We start from the raw sequence: 25,497 nt of genomic DNA on the forward strand, positions 1-25,497 counted from the left end.
GAAGTTTTTCAAAAAGAACCTCAATGGAGACTGAATCAAACGCACCCTTGATATCTAGGAACACTGTTGCCATTTGTTTTTTCTACACAAGGAAATGTCAACCTCTGATGAAAGCAGAGCAAGACAATCATTAGTTCCTTTGCCTCTACGAAATCCGAACTGCGAAGGTGAGAGAAAGTTGTCGGATTCTATCCAGCTGTCTAAAGGCCCATTTATACGTTGCTAGTAGCTGACTTGACAGTGAGCAGCTACTGGGCCGGTGAACTTGCTTGACAATTGGTTGACTCGCCCTGTCCGTTCACACCGAGATGGGAAATGTAAGGTGGGAAGATTTTTAAATCTGTGACGTCACAGATTTTGTTTATGCGTGTTACTTTTCTTATAACAGTCCGTTACATAGGAAAAGTATTGATATGAAAAGTAAAAATAATCAGATGAAATGAACGAACTAGTTTTTTCATTTAAACAATGCTTTTATTTATTTTTTATCCCTTTTGTTTATTTTAGGCTTATTAGCATTTGAGCTGTAACAGAGCCGAATTTTAATCGCGTACATGTCACATGTTTATCATATCTATAATTAGCACATTACACAGTTGCCATTTTTCGGCGTTAGAGTATTCCCTTCTATACCATTGCATATGGTACACATTTACATAGTAGCCATTTAGGCGTAAGAGTTTTCCTTCTGTTCTTCCATTATCCAGTTAGACCGGACAGCGGAGACAGTTGATTGATCATTGATGAGTTATTTATAGAACAGCAGCTCGAGGTGTCTTGCAGAGCAGAGCAGTTGTATGGATGAATCGATCTTATTTCGACCGTGGATCGATCTCCACCGCTGATGATTATTGCGTGGACGTAGTTATTCTGTAACAACACAAAGATGGTCAATGGGGGCCTTGAGTTTTGAGCTCATGATCGATCGCTTACTAAGCGAACGCGCAACCAATATGGCTACGGAGACCCCCAACTATTTATTTTTAGATGATAAATGTAATGCGAAAAATATTTTTGGGAAATACGTTGTTATTTTCTATATATCCTTTTTCGACGTTATTCGTTGATTCATTCAATTCTGTATTATTTGAGTAACTGAACTGACTGTTATGCCTGGTATGTGAACTTCCTATTTTCCTGGCTACTAATACAATCAAAGTTTAACACAACCAAAACCCGTGAATCTTCCCACCTTCTATTCTTCATCTCGCGTTCACACCACCCTTATGGCATCCATATACCAAGGCGCGTAGAAGTATATCCTAAGGTGGGCCAACTTGCTAAAACCACTCTTCAGCCATCTTGGAAGTGTACTGTGTTTTGTTTGTAAACAAAATACAATACGCTTGTGCCCAAGCTCGCTCGTGATCAGTCTGTCTCTTTCACGCTTCAAGGAAATAATTCCCCTTCTGCTTTCTTCCGTACTGTTTTCATATACCGCTCCCCTAACCAACTTAGTGACGAAATGGCCTCACCTAGTACCATAGACCCGTCTTGCCATATACTAATACACAGCATTTGACAGTGTCAAACATGTCTAGGTTGCAAATGCAATTTGCGACCACTGTCACTCGCGAGAACTGCCAAACTATCAAGCTGGTGTAAATCAAGGCGCTTAACATACCGCCAGGTGGGTCAAAATGTGACAACCACTCTACAGCCATGAATTTACAAGATGACATTAATGTTCGCGCCCGACTCGACCGCTCCGGAATGACGTCATCGTTGCACGCATTGGGCGAATGCGCGGGACATGCATCACCGACATCACCATGCACCGACGAACCAATATTCATCGCTAACGCTACCCGTTCACAACTACATAAAAAGAGGTGGCGGTCGAGAGCTTGTTCATTCTGTTTTTACACGTTATATTGTAACATCGTCAAATAAACCACTAGTTAGAAGCAAAGTGTTTGACTTCCAAGTGCACTCTTGCCTTCCGAATAAACCTTTGCACCATCGATATCTGGCTAGTAGACTGCTGTGGAAACCAATACCTGCCTTTCTCAAGGCGGAAGAAAGAGTTAATTTCCACACAGTTGAAACGTTCTTTTCGCTTTACAGTCCACTGCCTTGGCGCTGAGGAACGCGCCAACAATTAACACACTTCTAAAATCAAAAATAATGAATGAAAATTTACTTTTCTGTTTCGAATATGTATTCTATGCAATACAGTATTACGTAATATTGAACTGGAATTGTGTCTGATGATGATTTTATATTATAATTACGAGTTTTTGTAAATGTTTGTGTTATGAAATATATTGCCAAACGGTTAAGAGAGTATCGTGTTTTAAGTAATCGAATAACTTAAGAATCTCCATTCAAATTTTAAGATTGCGAAACTAAACTTAAATTTTCACGAATTTGACGATTGTTTCGAGTTAAATATGATTAGCGAATGGGCACACCTTAGTCCGTAGATCTGCATTGAGCTCACCGAGTAGTTTGATAGTTTGGCAATGACAGCTAAACTTGCAACACATTTTGACTCGCGGATCATATCCTCTTGGCCGGGGCCTGGTTCATACAGTGTGAGCTGCTGACGAGAAACTAGATACTACTGTATTGGCTTACCAGGGATGCCAGATGATTTTTCAAATGTCCATCGAATAGTCAGAAACAGAAATAAGGTCCGAATTTGACAGATGATTGATCCGAAATCGACTTCTCTATTGGTAGTTTTTGTCTCAGGGTTTCAGTTGCATTTATTTTAAGGATTTGGGCCAGGAATTGGATGCAAGGAAAAGGAGCAACAAATAAAATATAACAAATAAAATATAAAATCTAAATCATACACAAATACTCAAATTCCGACTTCAGACTTGAGAACAAACATTCAAAGAAAGAAAGCGATTGCTTAGTATCGCATGTATTTCGTATTTACCCTTTCGCTAAGATCGTCGTCTATAGGCGACATCGGGGTGATACTGCACAGCGATCACACCAGCGCGATATGCATACTTCTCGTCGCAGTGCTCCGTTCAGCAGAAGCACTCCGACGGAGCACACTGCCGTAGTGAAAGGGTTAAACGCAGTTTCGAAAAGAGCGACCCATTTTAGGGAGACTTCAACACGTATTGTGTCCCCATGTATTAAACGAAACACCAATAATATGCCATGAAAAGGAAATAGATACTAGCCTACGAATAGGTGTCAGAATGAGTGCATTCACATTCATGAAAAACGGGATGATAGACGTACGAACATGTTCTTTTAGATTTCAATGGAAAAATTATGACAAACTTGAAATCATTGGGCTTCTTGCATATATTACGTGACGCTAAAAATCCTAATGTTCGATCACTTATCTCTTACGTAACGCAAAACATGATGCATCCTCGATCTCCCTCCCACCTATTCACGCGTTACGTAATTTGGGCACGAAGCCTTGCGATGATCGTAACGTTTAGATTTTTTTCCGATATTCATTAATGCTGTTTACAATTATGTTATGTATTGGAATGTATTTTATTGTATTCTACTCATCTAGCATCATCAATCGTAATCCGTTCCCACACGAAACGCTGCTAATTGCTCGTAATTTATTTCAATTATGATTCATAAGAAGGTACCCCGAGTGCAATTTCGCGCGGTACGATGGACGGCACTAATTAGTGGTAAAATACGCCGATCGCAGAGATCTTAAAGGACGCCCCGCTGGAGTTACTTTGCGGTGACTCAAATTAGATTACCGACTCCCACACGACATCCAAGCGCTCGCTCGCGCGGTACTGCTATGCACCTACTACGGAACGATGTAACATTTATGAGCCATAATGAGACTCATTTGCGCGCACATGCAAATTGTTTGTGATATCTTCTTGCTCGTCAATTGCATCTGTGAATTTTGTAGTAAATTTGTGTTCTTCCCTCCCGCCGCCGCCGCCATCGTCGCGCGGCGTTCTTTCTTTCACAGGGTTAAATTGCACACCACCTGCGATAGAGGACTTCCCGCCAGACCTGTTCACGGTGGAACAGAGACAGAACGGGGCCATAGTGTTACACGCAATCGCTAGTTTATATTTATTTGTAGCTTTGGCTGTAGTATGTGATAAGTATTTTGTACCTGCCGTCGAAAAAATATGCCATGGTAAGTTGACTTTTAATGGTTTTGAAAATTGATAGCAATAGTGTAAATAAATAATCTGAGTTATATGACGAAAATGAACGACTTCATATGAAATTGAAAAACCAAAGGGATTTTTTGTGCATATTTACATTTATGATTTCTGTGCATATATTTATATTTATGATTTACAAAACGAAACTTTGTCTCTTGAAGGGATTTCTCTCCGATAAGGAACGATAAGGAATAACATATATATTATGTTCCAAATCTGACAATAAATATTCACATTTACTCCTTCGAAGTCCTATGTTAGAAAAAAATTTACTTTGGCATAGTGTTTTTTTAACTAGAATCTTTGCCATATTCTCAAACAAATATAGGGGTTTAATTGTTTCTGTTGAACATTGAATGAACATTGAATATAAAATTCGGTAACATTTATAAAGTTAATCTAAACATTATTTGGTCACGGTTTTCATTTATACTTTTATTGTTCATTAAATCTGTGTATTTTAATGTAATGAATTGTCTATAAAATAGTTGCTGGAATAATCTTCATGTTTTTCCACGATTAGATTGAGTCCAGCTCTTGTTTCAGCGGACTTTGGACTTCACATCAGTATTAGAATGTTGCTGTCTTTCAAACCAAAAAGTATCCAATATTGGAACTCTCATATTATTTCTCAATTTTCTTCTTATTTTTCTTTCATTGACGTCCCCGAAAGAATTTGTTAATTCTGCGAAGTGTGTCAATGTGTTTCAGTTAAGTTTTAGAGCAGGTAATGAAAATGAGCCTTTTGTTGACTTTATTATTAAAAGCGGATTCCTCTAATGTCAATACTCTTTTACATGCGCCGGCTCTTTTCGAGAAATATCGTTCGGCGCTCCGGTTGAATGTTTTCGAGCAAAAATTGATGAACGATCATTATCGGTACATTATCGTGTAGTAGAGCCCAACATCCTAGAATCTGATCGAGTCGAATTATGGCCATAAAATTGAGTATGGTCATATGGTTTCGGCGTAGCATAATTATTGAACGGAGCATAATAGGTAAATTATTGATTTGACATTTTTGACTAGCTACTAATTTGTTCTGAAATTATTCAGGCATTGTTTCTTGTTCAGTCGTCAATGAAAAAACTGGCAATCAAATGACATTCAAACTAAAATCAAATGAGCGGGAATCAAAGTAAGTTACGAATGAGAGAATAAAATTGTTTTCATTGCTTCTGTGTACGTTCGATAGAAAGAGAAAACATATAAACATTCGTATTCGTGATTGTGCTTTCCTGCTTCTGGCCTAGATAACGTGATCTGCGAATCAAGATTGTGGCGTCAATTCAACTGTCATTGCCAAACTGGTCGGTAAAGTCAAGACGAGCTTATGGTTTATGGTGTGACCGTTTGATCACTAAGTGGAAGCATATGGCATATGAAAGTAGTACGGAAGAAAGCTTTATTCCAAAATACACGCTCACGTATAGGAAACACGGGACATTTGTAACGTAAAATGTCGTATTGAATATCGTTCACAAACCTTGCACAATCGTATTGTATTCTATGCACAAAAAACACTATTTTGAAGTTTGCTTCACAGTGGTTTTGTTGTATTGGCCCACCTGGTAGTATATTTCTAAGCGTTTTGATTCACATCTTTTGAGAGTTTGACAATTCTCGCATGTTTGTTGCTGCTGTCACATGCTGTTTGCTAGTACACGAATGTCCTAATGGGCACCTTACACGATCAACCGGATTGACAATAAGTGTCTTCAATATCGTGACAACTAGACTTTCAACATCTGATCTAACCTCAATCAATATTTTTCCACCTTACATGGTCAATATCGCCCTCAACCCGAGACAACGAAAATATCTGCGATGGCTAGTGGCGACATTTAAGTTTGGGATCCAAACTATTCTCTATCAGATTAGAAGGCTAAAAGGCAATTTTCAATTGGTAAAATTTGAATGAAAATATCTACTTGGTATTATTTAATTAGTTGAAGCGCGTAGTCCTAACCTTAACTTAACCTATTTCCTCTGAATTTTCAGATATTCCTACTAAAATGTATTATTAAAATATAACGTCAATTTCAGACATAATTTTTGTATGGGATTTTCTCACCACTTGCAGAAAAAAAGTGATTTGCATTCACATAGAATACTAATTTGATTCGTAAATGTTAATTTTCATTCATAATTTACACCTTAGAATTCGGTTTTTCTTCTCAAAAATACATCATAATACTCGTTTCACAAATACAGACTGTTCCTTTCAGTTTCAGAGATGCCAGATTATTTTAGTTTGCGAAAATATATGCAAGTTATTTTATCTGCAAGCAAATGTTTTTATTCCATAAATGAGACTATGACAGTAGAACCCCGATTATCCGCGAGCGGGTGATCCGCCCTGCGGATTATTCGTGACTGCAAGTTCCATAGTAAATCAATAGGCCTTTCCGGAATTTGTTAGTGAGTGGTAGGCCAATGCTCTTTTGTTGTGGTCATAGCTTTTACATTATTTAGCCACTGGTATACACGACCTTATAGATGGATAGTTGATTGATTTCTGTATTGATAGAACATAGTTTTTATGTTGAAACATCTCTTTTCGTGTTTGCATTTTTTTGTCCTTTAATGGGTCATCCGCGATTTTCGTTAATCGCGGTGAGTTTGCCCGACTATTCCGCGGATAATCGGGATTCTACTGTAGCTTGAATTAACACATGATGTTTTTTCATCTGTGATTTTCCCAGATCTTCTCATTCTCCAAATTTTATAGCGAAGTGTGAAGAAACACACAACCCGCTCACTAGCGCAAAGAATGACCGAGTTCAACGTTAAAAAATTCCTAAAACGTTGTTTAGTTTCATCCACTCTCTCACTATCACATTGTCAGTTTACTTTGAAATTTTGATTTGTATCGTGAAAAGTACCGTATTTTGCTATTCAAAGTATCGGTTTTCCAAACCAAAAGCTTCCATTTATGATTCCTACAATTTCAGTAGTTTATAAATTTTAATTGCAATCGCAAAAAAGACTAACAAAAATTAAATGTGCGCTTGCATATCTGGCAACTCAGTCTGGAAGTCCGTGAGGTAAAATGTCAACATCATGCATCCATATTAAATGTCACGATATTGATGCTCGAAAATCAGAAAATCCGGATTTCTGCGTCGTCGGCCATGTTCAGCTGTCATTATGCTCTCAAATGTCATCATATTGTCAATAAAGTTGACCGTGTAAGGTCCGCTTAAAGGAGGTTGACCAAAGCCAAATAGTTGACACTTTTCAATAGATGAAAAATGAACAACGTGTGCTAGTCAAATGTATTTGACACATAACACCTTATGCCTAATGTCTTTTTCTTCGATCTGTTCGACAAACCAAACCAAACAAAAAAAAAGTGAAATCGTGTTTGACAAACCAATTATGAGAGCGTCACCAAAAATATTGGCCAATTGCAAGACTTTTTAAAAATCAAACGAATTTCGTCTTCTGGAGCAATATAATCACAAATATAAAAGTTCATTCTCGTTCTGAAACTCAGTTGCTATGTGGATCAGGAAACCATACCGGCCTCTGCCTACCATGGCCCTCCTTCCCGAACCAGTTCACGTAACGCTCAATGCTGGGACTGCTCTCAAAAAGTATTTTGGCGTGTTACCCCCTGTTGAATAACGCTAAACAAGAACCGGGATTCAAATTAATTTCGGGATTCAAGTTTCGCGAAATAAATTTACGCACTGGATGGAGTGGAAAATACTGCGACCGTTTTGCTTAGTGGTTTATTCTGGACTGAACTTAACCCTTTCACTACGGTAGTTCGCTCCGTCGGAATGGTATCGCTGTACGGAGCACTGCGCCGAAAAGTGTGAATATCGCGCTTAGGTAAACTTGTGTTCGGATTCACATCTTTCGGCGCAGCCGAAGCTATTTTTAAAGTTTTATACAACAACATATTGGAAGGTTTTGCAATTATTATCAATAAAAATGTATTTAAAATTCGGCTGAGTAACAGCTTGAAGGAGACTGGAGCGTAATTCCTCAATTATCGATTTTGATAGCAAAATCAAATTGGAACGTTCTGCAGCTGAGTTATTCACGAAAGAAAAAGTTGATAAAGAGAAAATCGAAAATATCACTTACACCACGTTTCTTCAGAGCCCCTCTAATGTGAATCGATCAGAGGATGAGACAAGTGTGATCGATGTGCAGTATCACCCTGATGTCGTCTATAGACGACACTCGTACACACAGGTTGTTGCGCGGATGTCGTCTATAGACGACGCTCGTAACGAAAGGGTTAAGGTACGAAATGATTATGCTACAATGGTATTGAACAATAGCTCAACAGTGTGTAGGACTTGTGTTGACGGGTGGAAAAAATTATTGAATGGTGGTTAGCATTCTAAATAATATTGTTTGTGTCCAAAAAACCCCTGTAGAAACTTTTTTTAATCCCATTTGTTTATTTATTCAGGCTCATTGACATTAGCTGTAACGGAGCCGGATTTAATCGTGTACATGTTACATGTTTATGGTATCTATAAATATTAAATAACACAGTAGCCATTATAGGCGTAAGAGTATTCCTCTTTGTTCTTCCATTGTTCAGTAGACCGGACAGCGGAGACAGTTTATATGATCATTGTTGTGTTAATTATAGCACAACAGCCCGATGTATTTCATTGTTACAAACAGAGCTTGCATATGGATAGAGAGAGAGGCCAGGACTCCGACACTGAATCGATCTCCATCGCTGATTATTGTTGCTTGGACCTAGTTATTCCATAACAACACAAAGATAGTCAATTGAGAGCCCTGAATTTTGATCTCACGATCGATCGATTAGTAAGCGAAACGGCAACTAATGTGGCTACGAAGACCCCCTGACCATAAACTTAAATGCTCTCATTTTTCTCATTGTTCATAGACTCATAGACCAGAATCTGAAGCCCTTATTCATCAAATCATGCCTTAACTTTCTGGATATTATGAATTGATGCCAAATTACCCAATTATCATGGTGTTTTTGATGCAAAAACAGAAGTAAATGATTCTGAAGTACTTCATTGCGCTTTTGACTGTACATTGGTGTTGATAAAAAGCTATCTGAACAAGGGCGTTTTGATTTTTTTCCCTCAAACCATCAATCTGCTGCCTGCAAAGTTACAAGTTGAAAAATTTCATAACGCGTTCTGTAAGTACTTCCAGTATGAAGGAATTCTATTCAAGTTGAATTTCTTTTTATCAAAGAAGTTCTCCTGAAATAGTGAAACCCATGGCATTAGCTTCCACATCAGTTTTTGGACCCGCAGCTTTGAAGATGAGATCTTTATGGTTTGGGGAGAATTTTCTCAAAAAGGCCTGGTTCAGGTAGCTTACCATCAACACGAATGAATATTCAGAAGTGCAAAGAAGTACTTCAGAATCATTTAGTGCTATTTTTACAACAAAAACAATGTGATAATTGGGAAATTTGGCATCAATTCTTAAAACCATGATTTGATGAATAAGGGCTTCAGATTATGGACTGGTCAGCCTGTTTACCAGATCATAACCCTATCAAGATCTTATGAGGAGTGGTTGTACGAATAGTAGATGCTGCTTACAAGCAGTATGAGTGATTTGAAGAGCTTAAACGAGTACTATCCTCTGCGTAGAACGAGATACACACTACAACATGGCACAGCTTGGTCAAAACCACCCCGAATGGGTTATTTGAACTGATTGAGAACTGAAGATGATCTACGAATCAGAAACTTATTGTAATTCATGTGAAATTGACATTTATTTTGTAAAGGAGTGAGAGTTTTTCGATCTGGTTCTATAGTTATGAAACACTGGATTTTTTTTATGTTTCGTGCCTGAACACAACAATAAAGTTCAAATAGACGGTCTTTTAAATGAAGATAGTTGTTATATCTCACACTATATATTTCAATTCAACCGACTTCTTACATATCTCTGGAAACTCAGAGGAAATGAATGGTTCTATAGTTGTGAAACGCAGTGTAGTATCAACATCTTTCACCTATGCTGACAAGTTCGTCAATTTTGAGTGTTCCGTTAATTCTTGACAGTTACTTTGCTTGCTTGTGTTTTGGCTCGTCTTCGATTTCAGTCCATTCCAAAAAAATAGGTCAAAGAGCCTGTGGAATAGCTACAGAAGAAACTACCTTGAACCGAAGCAACGTTTATCGTTGGTGCAATATGTTCTCAGAGGGCAGAGTAGATGTAAACGGCGAAAAGCGTGCTGGACGCCTGAAAAATTCTACAACAAACGAAAACATTGATGAAGTGTAGAAAATAGTATTGGACAATCGACACTCGATTTTGAACGATGATTTTGGGAAATAATGACGGTATCGAAGATAACGGCTGAACAAGATAACAAAAAATGATTTATTGTGGATTGAAAAGGCACAAGTAGGGGAAGGATGGTAAAGACGGACACCCTAAGTAAAAATTGTGTTTTTTCGTGAATTTCATAAAAATTTAAAGCTACCTCATCACAAGTTGATAGTCTAAGTCTCTTTTTATAATAAAATAATAATTTTTCTCATTTTTTCAAGTCTAAAATAGCTTCCGGAATGTCAGATTCGGATTACGTTTTAAAACCGATAAGCCAGTCTTCTGAGTTGGTTTATTTAATCCATCTGACCCATCTGAGTTAGTTTATTGAACGAATGCTTCGGTCCGTTTTTTCACCAGTTCGAAAGCCAATTTTCGGACTTCCGTCATGGACATCGCATAGAATCTATGTCGAGGAGATGTCGCACTAGCTCTTGTTCCTACTGCTGACTGAAAACAGTCGTAAGTGGTCCCAGCTGTGGTGAAAAAGTGGAAGTTTTGAGGTGCCGTATAAGTGTTGTTCTTGAAATGCTGAAATTCAACGCAGCTGTGTTCACGGGGGACTCTTAACAGCTTTTACAGCCTCTTCCATCCGATGGTTCGTCCATAACTTCCGGTTGCTCTTGCAAACGCAGTTATTGGTTAGTGGGTTAAGATAAAGAAGGAGAAGATAATCAATTTGTTTTCAAAACAAAGTATTCTTGATGGAGTGTTCGGAGTGTGTTTGTCGATTTTTGACAAAAAATATTTTTCTAGATGACAGTAGATCTCGACGTTTCATGTAATTTTAAGACATTTGGCATCAATTTTTTTTGAAACCCCGATTTCCTTTACTCCCCGTTTTGGGTGATTTTTCGATTTTCAAAAAACTCTAACTTTGACCGCTTTGTGCCACTCTCGCTTAAGTCCGATTGAGCTGAAATTTTTCATATGGTGTTTTTTTTTCGAGATGGTGAACATTTCGTATGGGATTACGTTTCGAAATTTCAGGGTCGATTTTTTCCCGTACATTCATTGGCACCGTAGTGTCCATCTTTCTCACCCTGTCTGGCTTTCCCGACCTTCCCCTTGGTTTTTAAAACTGTCGCGGGATATCTTTAAGAATAGCGAACAGAACATTTATCATTCGTACCATAAAACAGATGAAGGAGGCTGGTTCATGCAAAACCCAACCAAAACTAGGACTTAAGCGATTGTTATATATAGTTAAATAGCGGATTCGTCGTAAACCTAACCAATCTGGCCGTGAGATGACCAGACAGCTAGTAATGTTTCAATCATTCAAGCAAAGTATTTGGAAGAAGGACGTTGGACCTAACTACACTAATAGAACACAACGCGTTGACAGTCTCACTGTCGGATTAGCCTGAGGAATCTTTGAAAGGTAGCACACCTTTCGCATATACTCGATCATTCTGCTGATTATGTTTATCTTGTAGCAAGAACATGTTCTCACCTTAAACTCTTGCAACAGTATAAAAATGTGGTACAAATGTGGTTCAGGTGAAAAAATGTTTTTGCTACAAGATAAACATAATTAGCAGAATGATCGAGTGTATGCGAAAGCTGTGCTATCTTTCAAAGATTCCTCAGGCTAATCCGGCCATTCAAATTATTTCAAAATGTCTTCCCAGCGATGGTTTTCCAAAAATTGGGAATGATTGCTCCTGTTCATTGAACACAATGTTAAATTCAACTCGAGGTTTTATTTTGACAATATTTTGAAGATCCTCGAATTACCTCAGGCTGACAACACTACAAGAATCAAGCATACTAATTGTGGCGAAGGGAAAAAGTATCTGTGTCTGGAATTAACTTACACTGTGATTTGGTTGAAGCGTTTTATTTTAAAGAAACATTTCATGAGTGACAGGTACTCTGAATCACCCTGCATTATAAATCTGTGAAGTTATACTTGTATACTTGATATTCTAAAACCTGTCGCGCGTTCCTGAAGTGTGTAGATGCCATAATTGTAACAAATACTGATTCGATCGATGATTAATCATAACTTTTTGCTGATTTAGAAAAAAATCGTACCGAAAATTTCACGTATTTAACACATGCTGTATTTTCAGTTGTGAAAAAACAACATTCATTCAAGAGTTAAAAATTGCAGTCTTTTATTGATTAGCTCATGCCTGTAAGCGATAATATGTACATTTAATATGATTCCGTTCCAGCGTTAAACATGTCCAATGATGTCGCCGGGGCGACCTTCATGGCTGCGGCGACCTCAGCTCCGGAGCTGTTCGTCAACGTGATTGGGACGTTTATCACCGAAGGTGATATCGGAGTTGGCACCATAGTGGGGTCAGCAGTTTTCAATATCCTGGCAGTGGCCGCCTGCTGTGGCATCGGTGCCGGAATGGTAAGCACTAATTGAGCGGCTGTTGCGTCGTATCCATTGCGTTGACTCGTAGCTACCTTTCACAGCTCAGGTTTAATTTTGTTCCAGGCAGTTCCACTCGATTGGTGGCCTTTGACGAGAGATTGCTTAGCCTACGGGATTACGGTGGCGATACTGATCTGTATCATCCATGATGAACGGGTCGAATGGTATGAGGCTCTGATACTGGTCCTGTTATACATCGTGTACATCGCTGTCATGTATTATGATAAAACATTCCAAAAGTGTGCCAGAGGTGAGTAGATATTTTTTCTGTGACAAAATCAGTGTCTTGCTGCGTAGCTGATGGCTCTAGCATTTACGTTTATGGTGATGGTTACGTGTTAATTTAAATTTTTTTTTGTTGTACAAAATACGCACATTATCTTATCTGCACATTATACTGCACTTTTCACGCGTTTGCACAGGTGGATTGAAGCACGCTCGTACCCGGAGATCACATGATGCAACTAGCAGTGAAAAATCAATGTCCAGTAGGGATCAAGGTAAATGTTTGGTTGTATTCGCCGAAACCCATGTCACATTATATTTTCACACATCACTCACAATAATGCTGCTCTTACGCTTGCGACGCGAGTTGGTTCCGCTGCTTAATCAATTCACATTGACCATAATATGCCCGTTTTTTTTTATTTTCCTTCTACGTTTAATACCCAACCGACGTCAACTTTCTTCAGAAGCAATTGAGGCACATTTCCCGTTACGTATAAGCCACTTCCAGCAGAATGGCAATTTGAAGAACGTTACCCATATCGACGCGAGCAACAATGAATTGACGTCATCGGATCTGGAAATGCAAATTAAGGCGATCAGTGCTAGTGTAGGCGGGGTAGGGCCGGGTGGTATCGTAAATTCACCCCCAATGGCGCTGACCACCGCGACCGCTCTCAATGAACAGCTAACGCATCAACAGCAGCAGCAATTACAGGTTGAACGTCGTCACAGTGCCGTCAGCATTAACGGTACCGCTAGTATAGACGACAGCGATCAGCCTCCACCCCCGCCAAGTCCTACCACTCCACCACTATCTAGTGCTAGTGCAGAATCCGTGAAGCAGTCACTGAATGGAGAACGATTAGTGAAGGATTCGTTGGCGGGGGAGGACGGAACCGATCGGACGAATGATGAAGAGTCAGTGGTGAATGAAGAATTCCAGCTGCTGAAGTATCCCTCGGGGCAGAGCAAGTTCCGACAGTTTTCGTGGATAATCACGTGGCCCATATACCTGTTGTTTGTGTTTACTATTCCGAACTGCGAAAGGCCGCGGTTTAAGAATTGGTTCCCGCTGACGTTTATCATGTGTATCGTATGGATTGGCTCGCTGTCGTATGTTGTTGCATGGATGATTACGATTATTGGTAAGTGGAGCAATTAGATTATATTAGGGTGAATTACAATGTACGTAAGATATTGATGGTTTTGGCTTACGCAACATCTGATGTGAGGATGTTATCTAACACCGCAAGAACGATTGCAAGTATATCAGTCGTACTAATTTGGATCCATGTTTATTTTATTAGGAAATTAGGCGACCACAATTATGTTCTTCGAATACTATTACGAGGGTCGTTCAAAAAATAAGTTTCAGTGCCTTAGAAATCGCGGAAAAATAAAGTTAGGACAAAAAATAAAATGACGCCTGTTTCATCACCAGGAATAAGTGATAGTCGCTGGGGGCGAGGTCTGGGAAGTAAAGAGGATGCTTGAACACAGTCCATTTGAATTTTTTCAATTGGCCTTGAGTCACGCGAGCAGAATGGGGCCGCGCATTATCGTGGAAGAGGAACACTTCTTTCGTCAATAAACCTGTCTTTTTGTTCTTAATCGCGGTTCTTAATTGGTCCAAAAATTCACAATAGTACGGTGATGAAATAGGCGTTCGGCGGTCAATGATTTGATAACACTGAAGAAATTCGTGACGCAGTTACATCGTACTTCAAAAAGTTGGACGCTACGCACTTCGCGCTCGGAATAGAAAAACTCGTGCCACGCTATGAAAAACGCCTTGAATGTTATGAAGAAAAATAGAAAATTATGAAGAAAAATAGAAAATAAAACGTAGATTACGAAAATCACCATTTTTTTCACCTTAGTTTTTTGTCCTAACTTTATTTTTCCGCGATTTCTTAGGCACTGAAACTTATTTTTTGGACGACCCTCGTATATGTGATATGCAATATCACATTGAATGTGTCTTTTTAGTCGATGAGTGCCAAGTCATTATGTATAGTTATATCCATTAACGTTCACTTACTATACAGTTTCCATGTCAAAAAATTTCAAAGTAAATTATGCTTTTATGAAAAAGGAAAAGGTAATTTTTTTTTTATTCTTAAATCTTCATAAATCTTCAGTGTCGCGGTTACTTTTTATTTACATCTCATTGATGGATTAGATCTTATTTACAATGTTTCGCCACTACAACCGATCCATGGCTTCAGCTTGTCAACCTTGGGGATCAACAAATCTTGTCAAATTCCGCTCCACCTGGTCCAATTCATTTCTGGGCTCCTCTTCTTCTTGTCTTCGGGATTAGATGCAAACGCAATTTTTGCAAGTCTATTGTCCGGTGTTCAACCAACCTGTTCTGCTCATCGCGCTTGTCCAGACGAATGAATGCTGGATTTACCGTACAGTTGAGTCAGTACCAAGTGTATAGGAGTTCTTTCCGTACATCGTTCATGCTTCGTGTCCGTAGAGGACTGTTGGCCTTGTAAGAGATTTTCATATGGCTTCGGTTTGCAGTGATATCTCTGATACATTGAAAGAGATAATCATTGCGAGGAGGGGACATGTTTGCATCAATTACAAATGACAAAGAACGTCTTCACTACTGGATGCATTATAATGACAATGGTTCTTATGTAGTCGGAAGAATGTGAAGATTTATTCCACGATGTCAAACAAGTTTAAAAATATTGATTGAGAAGTCGGAGTTGACGGTAAAACAGGGACAGATGGGGTTGTTGATGTCCCCTACAGTGTTGGGTTGTTCAGAGGTGAATTACTCCTTTGGAAGCCAGAAGAGATCTGATTTTACTTGTCCGCTGCACTCGGTTTTGTTGACAAGCTAACGGAGGGTTTCACCGGGCTTGACCTTAAAATTTGGGAGCAGACACATTTTATCGCCGGAGATTACTTTGGAAAACGAAAGGTATGTTCTCGATGACTGAGTCCGCGATTATTTGATCAAAGATGTTGCTTGTAGTCAATGGTTGTTGTTGTTGTTGAGCTAGTGGAGAAGTGCCCTTCAAGATTTCTGCGAAAGTGCGTTTAGAGAATTCTCTCAAAAGCGCTTCTCTCGATCCCAACAACTCTTGTAGATGGACTTTTTTTCAGTCGCATTGCCGGTTTCGCTCACATGTTGCTTTCCGCAAGTGGCACAGCGTTCTTTATTGGTGCAAAGAGCTGCCGTGTGCCCAACTGACTCGTACTTTTGACAAGTCATTGGTTTTGGAATTAATAGTCAAACGGTTATCTGGATTTCTCTACCACCCCGTAGTCAGGGAGAGCGGAACCAGCGAAGGTAACTCGAAACGAGTCGGACAGCGTTATTAGATTTATTTCCTTCATGGGAGACTGTTCCGAGTTGGCGGTAGTCTAAGATCTTAACAGTCATCGAGGGCAGTTTTTTTCAAATGACCAGCACCTTTACTCGTGATTCGTATTCCACGTCAGGCCCATTTCGGTTATCACACCCTCAATTTCGACTACGTTAAACGCGATACTCAACTGTAAAATGCTGGTCGAAAACAATGTGGTTTGCCTGTTTTCGATCAGCCACGACACCTAGTTTCTTTTATTCATCAATTCAATTATTCTATACACAGTCCGATGAAAAAAAATTTTTTTAAACTTTTCGCCTTGAAAAAGAATGGTGATGGAAGTTTTTGTTCTATCCACTGCAGGAGCTATCAATGAACAGATCCGAACACTTTGTGGAAGCGTGTTTGGTTATCCGGGAATATAAGTCGAGCACATGTTAGAAACATAAATGGCCTATGCTTATTTATTGGACGGAAAATATGCACAGAAGAAGTAGGGTGAATGATCTTGGTTTGTCCGATTTAGGGTGTTTTCACGCAACTAGTAAATGCAAATAGATTTTTCTTCATGAAAATCACACATAATCTATACGAGTTTGGGTTTGTTGAAAAGCCTCAAGTCTCTAGTTGCTAATACTACCATAAGGTGTTGAAATTATTCAAATTTTTATGTTTTTTAACGATTTTCCTTAAAGAGGAATTATGATCATGGTTTGACCACCTCTGATCATGGTTTGTCCAAAAAATGATCATGGTTTGTCCGGTTTTAGATATCGCTGTTTTTGAATGAAAACATTCGAATTCACAAGTGGATGTTGCGTTTATCATTGCTTAAGTTTACTGTCATCATATTTATCCATTCATAATTTAGGCTTTCTTCAGAATATTGCCTTTTCTTGGCCATTTGAAAAGTGTTACCCTCAACAGAGAAACTTTATGTCTGCTATGCGCGAAGGACACAATAAACAAACTGCAGTGCGCCAAGCGGTTGCCATAGACATCATGTGGACAAAATAACATTATTCAATTGGACAACTCGTGTAAATCTGTAAATCTGATACAAATGGTGTGCAAGTATGATGTTTACAATATTTGTAAGTGTTATAATCCAGAAAAGGTCTGAATACGTGCCAAATAAACATCTGGTGATCGATTAAAAGCTAGTTCGAATGAGGGGCGCATTGACACAAATAGAATGTGTATTTTATAATCCTTTAAAACATGTGATTCCGTAAAAATATACTATAAAACTACTGTAAATCATGAAAAGATAATTTTATTTATATGTTTTGAAACATTCGAATACTGTATTTGAGACAGGAGCATTCAAAGATGTGGGCAAACCATGATCATATTTTCGACTGGACAAACCAAAATCATTTACCTTACACTCTTAAACTTTCCGAGAGTAACTGATACACTCTTAGACTTTCCTTTCTTCCTTTCTTCTTTGCAGTTCATTCGCCTCTACTTAGACTTTCAGAGAGTAACTGGTTTTTATTATAAAACTATTGAAAAATCAACGCATATCGATGGGTTGCGCACCTTCAAATCAAATTAACCTTATCAAGCAGCTTTGATTTGGTTCCAAGAACGTTTCTGTAGGACCTTTCCACACAGAGATATTTCGGTTTGAATGAAAAATTACTCCTTCGTCTCTGATGATGAATAATTCAATATACAACCATCGCACCGCAAATCGATTGCGTTTTGGCCCTCAGTCAACGAATCTGGCACTCATCTCGTCAATAGTTTTTTCATCGTTTAAAATATGTAACGCCCATTTCGTAGAGATACAAATAGCAATTGCACGCTTGGACAATCATCTATCATGCATAACCATATCCATGTACAAAACAAATGGTTCCCTCAGTGGAAGAACTTTTTGTACGCCCTCAGCGAGGAACATCTTCATGGGTTGAACGACCTCATCTAAACTTTTTGGCACACAAAACAATACGGACCGACAGAGAAGTTGAGGGCTTGTTGCAACAGCCGGACTTAATAGCGGAAGAAGAAGCGTATATTCCCGTCATAAGGGACGAAACTGACAGATCTCGCTCAACAGTGTGAGCCATTAGGCAGCTGTGTGATCATCTCGTGGCGGCTGGGTTGCATGATCATCTGAACAATCGTATGCTCGTGCAGATACTTGTGAGGTAGCTACCACTCGGGTACACACTGGACTGGATGCGATTGGTGCGCGATAAGCTAGACACACCGTTACAAAACTTCACTGGTTTCATTAACGAAATAGTATCGGAGATCAAAGTTCGTAAAAATTTACAACACTCAACCCAATCAAGATAATGGGCCTCAAACGGATCCCCTGTATAAATGAAGAGACCGTGCGAAACGACCTCATAGTTCGATTCTGTGACGACTCAACAAACAGGGAAGGCGCAATGCAAGCTGTAACCTGTTTAAAGGATGTGTCACATCAAATTGCATCACGGAAAAAACGCTGTAGAAATGTAGTAGACCGATCCTTTTGACAATTTTAGACAGTAAAATAAAAACTATTAAACAACTTTTGGCATTTTCTTTTTATTCATACTTCGAGCCCAAGCCCGCATGCTCACACCTTCCTCTTTACCCCGTCCATAAGGTTCTGTACAACGTCAGGTTGTAGTTTTTTTTGAACAGAAATCCATTTTCTCTTGAAGTCCGCCTCCGATTTGACAACTTTTGGGTTCTTCCGGAGGGCCTGCTTCATAATCGCCCAATATTTCTCTATTGGGCGAAGCTCCGGCGCGTTGGGCGGGTTCATTTCCTTTGGCACGAAGGTGACCCCGTTGGCTTCGTAACACTCCAAAACGTCCTTTGAATAGTGGCACGAAGCGAGATCCGGCCAGAAGATGGTCGGGCCCACGTGCTGCTTCAATAGTGGTAGTAAGCGCTTCTGTAGGCACTCCTTAAGGTAAACCTGCCCGTTTACCGTGCCGGTCATCACGAAGGGGGCGCTCCGCATTCCGCAAGAGAAGATCGCTTGCCACACCATGTACTTTTTGGCAAACTTGGATAGTTTCTGCTTGCCAATCTCCTCCGGAACGCTGAATTTGTCCTCTGCGGAGAAGAACAACAGGCCCGGCAGCTGACGAAAGTCCGCTTTGACGTAGGTTTCGTCGTCCATTACCAGGCAATGCAGCTTCGTTAGCATTTCGGTGTACAGCTTCCGGGCTCGCGTCTTCCCCACCATGTTTTGCCTTTCGTCGCGGTTAGGAGCATTCTGAACCTTGTATGTACGCAGGCCCTCCCGCTGCTTGGTCCGCTGGACGAATGAACTTGACAAATTCGGCTTATTGGCGACATCCCGGAACGAACTTCTCGGATCACGTCTAAACTGCTTAACTACGCGCTTGTGATCTTTTTCACTGACGGAGCATCCATTTTTGCCGTTCTTCACCTTCCGGTCGATGGTTAGGTTCTCGAAGTATCGTTTTAGTACTCTGCTGACCGTGGATTGGACGATTCCCAGCATCTTACCGATGTCCCGATGTGACAACTCCGGATTCTTGAAATGAGTGCACAGGATTAATTCACGACGCTCTTTTTCGTTCGACGACATTTTTCCAAATTTACGAAAAATTGACAGTGAAGCATGGCCAACGTGATCTATACACTCTTATCTGATTATAAGCAAAAGCTGAAGATATAATTCCTAAAAATTAAATTTCTACAGCGTTTTTTCCGTGATGCAATTTGATGTGACACACCCTTTAACTGTTCGAATAGTCATTACTCTCTGATGCACAGATTAGAACAAAGGATTAATGAAGGGACCGCTTTTTTGGATGCTGGTTCCGAGATAGGATTGCGAGTCGGGGATGTGCTCGGAACATCGGAACTATCTTGTATCACCGAGTATACTGACGACCTGGCGGCAAATACGGAACAAAACGTTGCTGACGAAAGTGACGTGAAGGTGAAATCGAGTTCAGTGGATCCAAGAAGTTTTAAGAGAAAAAGAAGAAGAACTAAAAAGTAAAATATCTCTCATTATCAGAAGTGAGCACAACGCGGTTCGATCCGTTAATCAGTAACTCGAAATAGTGAAATGAAATGAAATTGAAGGGCTCAGAAGGAAAGAGGTGTAAGTAACTTGATCAATTTTCTCTTAATCAACTTTTTCATTCGTGAATAACTCAGCTGCAAAAACGTTCCTATCGATTTTGCTATAGAAACCGATTATTGAGGTTCTGACCTATCGTCCTCATTGTCAAATAAGCTGGGAATGTGTTTGGAACTAAGTTATGACCAAAAGAGAAAGTCGATGAAGAGAAAATTGAACATGTCGCTTACACCTTTTTTCTTTTGAGCCCCTCAATTATTTTCTATGAAGTATTTGCTAGGAAAACTAGGAAAAAAACGTTGACCGAGCCAAAACTTATTGTAAGATTGTCTTTTCACTCATAAAGTTTTTATGCTTATTTCATAAATGAATCCTGCTAGCTTCAAGTTGTCTGAACGAGACTGCTCTGTGTAGGTTTGCCTTTTCGAAAATCCGAACAACTACCTTACCACGATTGTTGAGGTTCGGAAGAATATCAACTATTGGAAAACCCTGTTTCTGATTGAATTATAAACACATTGCATTGAAAAGTAGAAAGGTAGAAAGGTCTACCTGGTATGACAAGTGGTAAATGTACAAAGTACTGCTGCGAAAAAAAGCAACTATCGAAGCTTGTTGGTTCATAAGAGATGGATATGCATAAACCTATAAAAAATGGGTGACTTCTTTTACCATCATCCGAGCACTAACGTCATACTGCGAAAATTTGTATTCGAATTACGATTAGCACGACTTTCCTGTTATCTTTCAACTGCATAGTGATTAAGTTCGACTAATTCAGAAGCTGATAAAGATCCTAATTTTAAATTGGTGAATGTTTATTGTTTTTTTTTTCGTTCTCTTCGATAACAAAACAGGCGATACGCTCAAGATACCAGACTCGGTGATGGGAATCACTTTCCTAGCAGCGGGAACAAGTGTACCGGAGGCCGTCTCCAGTGTCATCGTTGCCAAGCAGGGTAAGAAATCTCGAGGAAAATATCAGAAAATTTGTAATCTTGTCATACTTTCTCTCCTTTTTCAGGACATGGCTCAATGGGCATCAGCAATTCAATCGGATCTAACACGTTCGATATTCTGCTGTGTTTGGGTCTACCGTGGTTCATCAAGGCAGCCTTTTCGCCAATAGAACCAGGCCATCATTGGGTTGGCATCAACTCTGCTGGGCTGGAGTATTCAGCCATATCGCTACTGTCGACGCTATTAATGCTGTACATTGCTTTCTCGTGGAATAAGTTCAAATTGGATCGAAAGGTTGGCAATGCTTGCCTGATAATGTATGCCGTCTTTCTGATTTTGGCAAGCCTTATCGAGCTGAACGTATTCTTCCGAGTGAATTTGCCCACCTGTGTACGGTGAGGGATAGGCCGATAAAAAATAACGCAGCAGTGAGAGAATTTCTTTCACCAAATCCCACGCGTTGACCAATTGGCAGTGATTTGATAAGTGTGTACACATTTTTGAGTGACCTCCTCGAGTGACGCAAGTTCGGCTTGTGGTCAACTTAGGCTCGAATTGATTGTAATTGTAGTTGTTGTTTTCGTCGTTCCTGCCGTTGCTACAATTGGTGCAGCCCAAAATTCGATTCTCTATGACGTCAAACTGATTTAACGGATAAGTGTAAACATTGATAAGCAAAGTCAACTGAAAAGAAACAAAGGGAAGAATCTGTGACAATTATGGATTAGCGTAAAGAATTTTAGAATGGATGATTTAAACGATTGTATTTAAACTTAATGCCAAGTAAGAATCTAGCACCGAAACCAGACATGATACCAAAAGGTGAATAATTACCGTAGAATTTTTTTTAAACTAAGATAAAACACAGCCTAGCGCTACATTTGTTGTAACTAACATTCCATTATTGCTGAAATTTGAAAATGTTGACTTAGAACATAAATTTGGACATTCCTCCGATCGGTAGGAATCGGATACTTGATCGAAAATATCCTCAAATATAGAAGAATTTTACAAATAATGAAAAAAAAAACAAACTAGTGACATTAATTCCCTTACCTGCCTGTTGTAAATATTCGTTTGTTTCCATTGTATTCCCTATCAGTCATTAGAATAAAGAATCTCTCTCATTTTGTATTCTATAAGAAATTTGGGAGTCTTTTCGTTGTCTTCGAAATTTATCCGAAATATATTTACCAGTGACGTTCGTTCAAGTCAAACTATCCAATGTGGATTAGTATTTACACAGTCATACTCTCCAAACCATTTTCAGAATAGTTGAGAGAAAGCCTTGGGAGTAGGGATTGCATTACCGTGCCAAATTTCAATAACCGGTTATTCGGTAATCAAAATTTCATTACCGGTAAAACCGGTAAATTACCGGTTAAAAAAAGCATAATTTAAAATAAACCATTTTCTTGTGGAAACGGCTTTTATTTATAATGATTAGTTTAAAAAAAAATATTTTGCAAGTTTTTACTGCTTAAAGTAATACTTAAGGACACAGAGAATGTTAATTTTGTCGTAGATCAGATCTCATTAACAAAGTTTCCAGAAGAGGAAAGAGGAAAAAAAGAGGAAAGAGTCCAATTATGCTGGGTAGAAGAGTATCGAATACCATTGTCATGTACAGGGTCTTTCAGACTATACGCTAACGCAAAAAAAAAATCGAATAGCTCCTTATAAAAATTACTCCTTCAGTCTGATCGGATGGTTTTTAGTGTTAAGATGTACAATTTACAAGAACGTGTATTTTTAGTGAAATCGTATTACTCGAGCAACCGAAGCCTTAATGAAATTTTGTCCTCTTATGGTAAGAATTTCAACATTTCTCGGTGTCGATTATTTCCTCTGGGGGTCCGTTGCTATGTTAATATGCCACAAAATTTGGAGGAACTTAAAGAAGAAAAAACTCGGATTTTCAACAGCATCGAAATCGTAATGTTAGAGTTGTGCATGAAGAATTTTGTTCACCGTTTCAAACGCGTTATCGAGAAAAGGGGTGGTCACATCGAAAATGTCCTAAAATAAGCTTCATTTTCGCTTTTAAAAATAAAAATTGGTTCACTTTTATTAAAATTTGTTGCGTGAGCGTTTAATTTGAAAGACCCTGTATTTGCCTCTGATGCCCTCTGTACGACAACTCATGTCTGAGGGTTTTCATGAATCCGTTTATAGACGATGAGCTTGGGTTGGACGTTGATACCTTTGACTGTTGCAATCGTCGTTCAAGTTTGATGCTCCTTGATGCTCAACTGTTCTGCAGGTTTACCATCGTCCAGTGGATTTTTTATCCTCCTGTTGTCCAGCTACTTAATCAATATCATCATCGTCAAAGTTGATCAAGTCAGGAACAATTTCAAATGCTTGTTTGATCAATGCAGTCCACGACGTTTGATAGAAAACGCCAAAGTCTCCATAATTGTGTCACGACCACGACGGGAACAAATCTGCATATACGAAACGTCCTTCTGCAATCCTTCTAATCAGGGCTTCAAGCAGCTGCTTCGAAATTTTTGATGGTTACTCCGATAGCTGTTCTAGCATAAATTGCAGCTTCAAAAAGGGTGCATTTCTTTCGCAATAGCAGTTCAACAGTGACCAGAACTTGTTCGAGGGCATCAACCAATTCCTTCATCGCTGTCAGTTCTTCATCGCAGGCAATCACCCAGAAGGAGTAGCTTGAGGTGCTGGTGAAAAACTACCTTCCGGCGAAAGAAGTGAAAAACTTCTTTTCGTACTCAAAATGAAAGACGAGATGTACTTGATGCTAGAATTCAACGAATGGCAGGGGACCGGGTACTTTACGTTCCCCAGGTAAGCGATGACGTCGAATATATCATTCACATCAAGTTCTCGAAGAAGATCTTTCTCTGACAGACGTGAAGGGAATGTCCAAGCCGCTCTTCTTTCGAGTCATACGGTGAACGGGGAGATATATAGTACGAAGTGCTTGCCGTATTTGGGAAGGTGATGTGGCCTTTATGCCGAACCTGCGATCAGTCCATTATGCCAAAAGATCACTGGAGGATGGATCGGCTGGAGATAAACATTGTCGCGAAGGCCACCAACCTTCCCAGCATTCCCCAGCTGCACCCGATAGAAAACTTTTGGGCGAATGGCCAAAATAGAGAGACAGACGACCACCAAAGCCACGAAAAGGTAAAATAACCCGCCGATATACATATATTCATCGGCCATAGTTCAGGTTCCGGCCAACTTCCGTAAGACCGCCCAGCGCTTCATTTACGATACTTCATCAAACAACTCTGCCTCTTCCTGTCGAGTATACATTAGTTCTTCCGGCTTATTTAAAACGTTAAGCCCTGACCGAGCTAGGGGACCAAAGATGAACTTTTCGTCTGGCTCACGTTGGTACCTGCGGATCAATAGGGTACTTTCATAAAAATCATTTTCCAATTTTGTTGCTATCGCTTCCAGTTGACAGTTTCTAAACAAAAAGCCCAATGTCGGTGCGATGAAACCAGCTCAACGTATTAATCTTTGGATGCATCTTGAAAAGTCTGCCAAATAAAAGTTTTTGGTGAGGTTCATCCATTTAAGAAAATCAACATGATCAAATTGTGATATTGAAATATATTGATATAGCGAGACATTTTCGTTTCTTTTGCCAAACGCGGGACGTTTCTCGGGACGAAATCTTACGCGGGACATTTTGTTGAAATGCGGGACTGTCCCGCGTAACGCGGGACATCTGGTCAGTTTATTCTTAAGCAACTTCAACGCGAGATTCATTCGTCCCTGATTTCATCCTACTCGCTCTTGAATATTCTCTTGCTCGGGTACGGGAGCTTCCGCACCTTTCTTATCTATTTCTTTCCTGGTTTGTAGCAAAGTGTTTTTAAACTTACCTGCATCTTTCTTGTTTTTCCAATATATGCTGTAAGCTCAAAAGTACAGTTGTCGCTAACCTGCAACTTCCTTAATCCTATGTTTCTTTGTTAGCGGAGATTTTAAATCATTTGATCCGGCGCTGCCGACCGGTCGCTAGCCAGATGACTGATGTATCGTGAATGAGGCGGTTTGAGGTGTTCCACCAGCACCTTAACTGCCTCAATC

At 39.5% G+C, this 25,497-nt stretch overlaps 1 protein-coding gene across 2 annotated transcripts in view; it reads left to right on the forward strand.

Annotated features, from left to right (window-relative positions):
* Positions 1-22,566, forward strand: part of LOC129771966 (sodium/potassium/calcium exchanger 3-like) — a 56,895-nt gene extending 34,329 nt beyond the window's left edge. The window contains exons 4-10 of one of the 2 annotated variants that reach the window (XM_055776140.1): positions 3,923-4,096; positions 12,617-12,804; positions 12,892-13,078; positions 13,251-13,328; positions 13,521-14,201; positions 21,318-21,419; positions 21,485-22,566. In XM_055776140.1, the coding sequence (XP_055632115.1) occupies positions 3,923-4,096; positions 12,617-12,804; positions 12,892-13,078; positions 13,251-13,328; positions 13,521-14,201; positions 21,318-21,419; positions 21,485-21,819 (1,745 nt within the window). In that variant the 3' untranslated portion in view covers positions 21,820-22,566. The remainder of the gene's footprint in view (positions 1-3,922; positions 4,097-12,616; positions 12,805-12,891; positions 13,079-13,250; positions 13,329-13,520; positions 14,202-21,317; positions 21,420-21,484) is intronic. The other variant, XM_055776141.1, reaches the window with a different exon arrangement.
* Positions 22,567-25,497: the final 2,931 nt, after the last annotated feature.

This window comes from Toxorhynchites rutilus, chromosome 2, assembly GCF_029784135.1.
Source record: "Toxorhynchites rutilus septentrionalis strain SRP chromosome 2, ASM2978413v1, whole genome shotgun sequence".
In the NCBI taxonomy this organism is placed as follows: domain Eukaryota; kingdom Metazoa; phylum Arthropoda; class Insecta; order Diptera; family Culicidae; genus Toxorhynchites; species Toxorhynchites rutilus.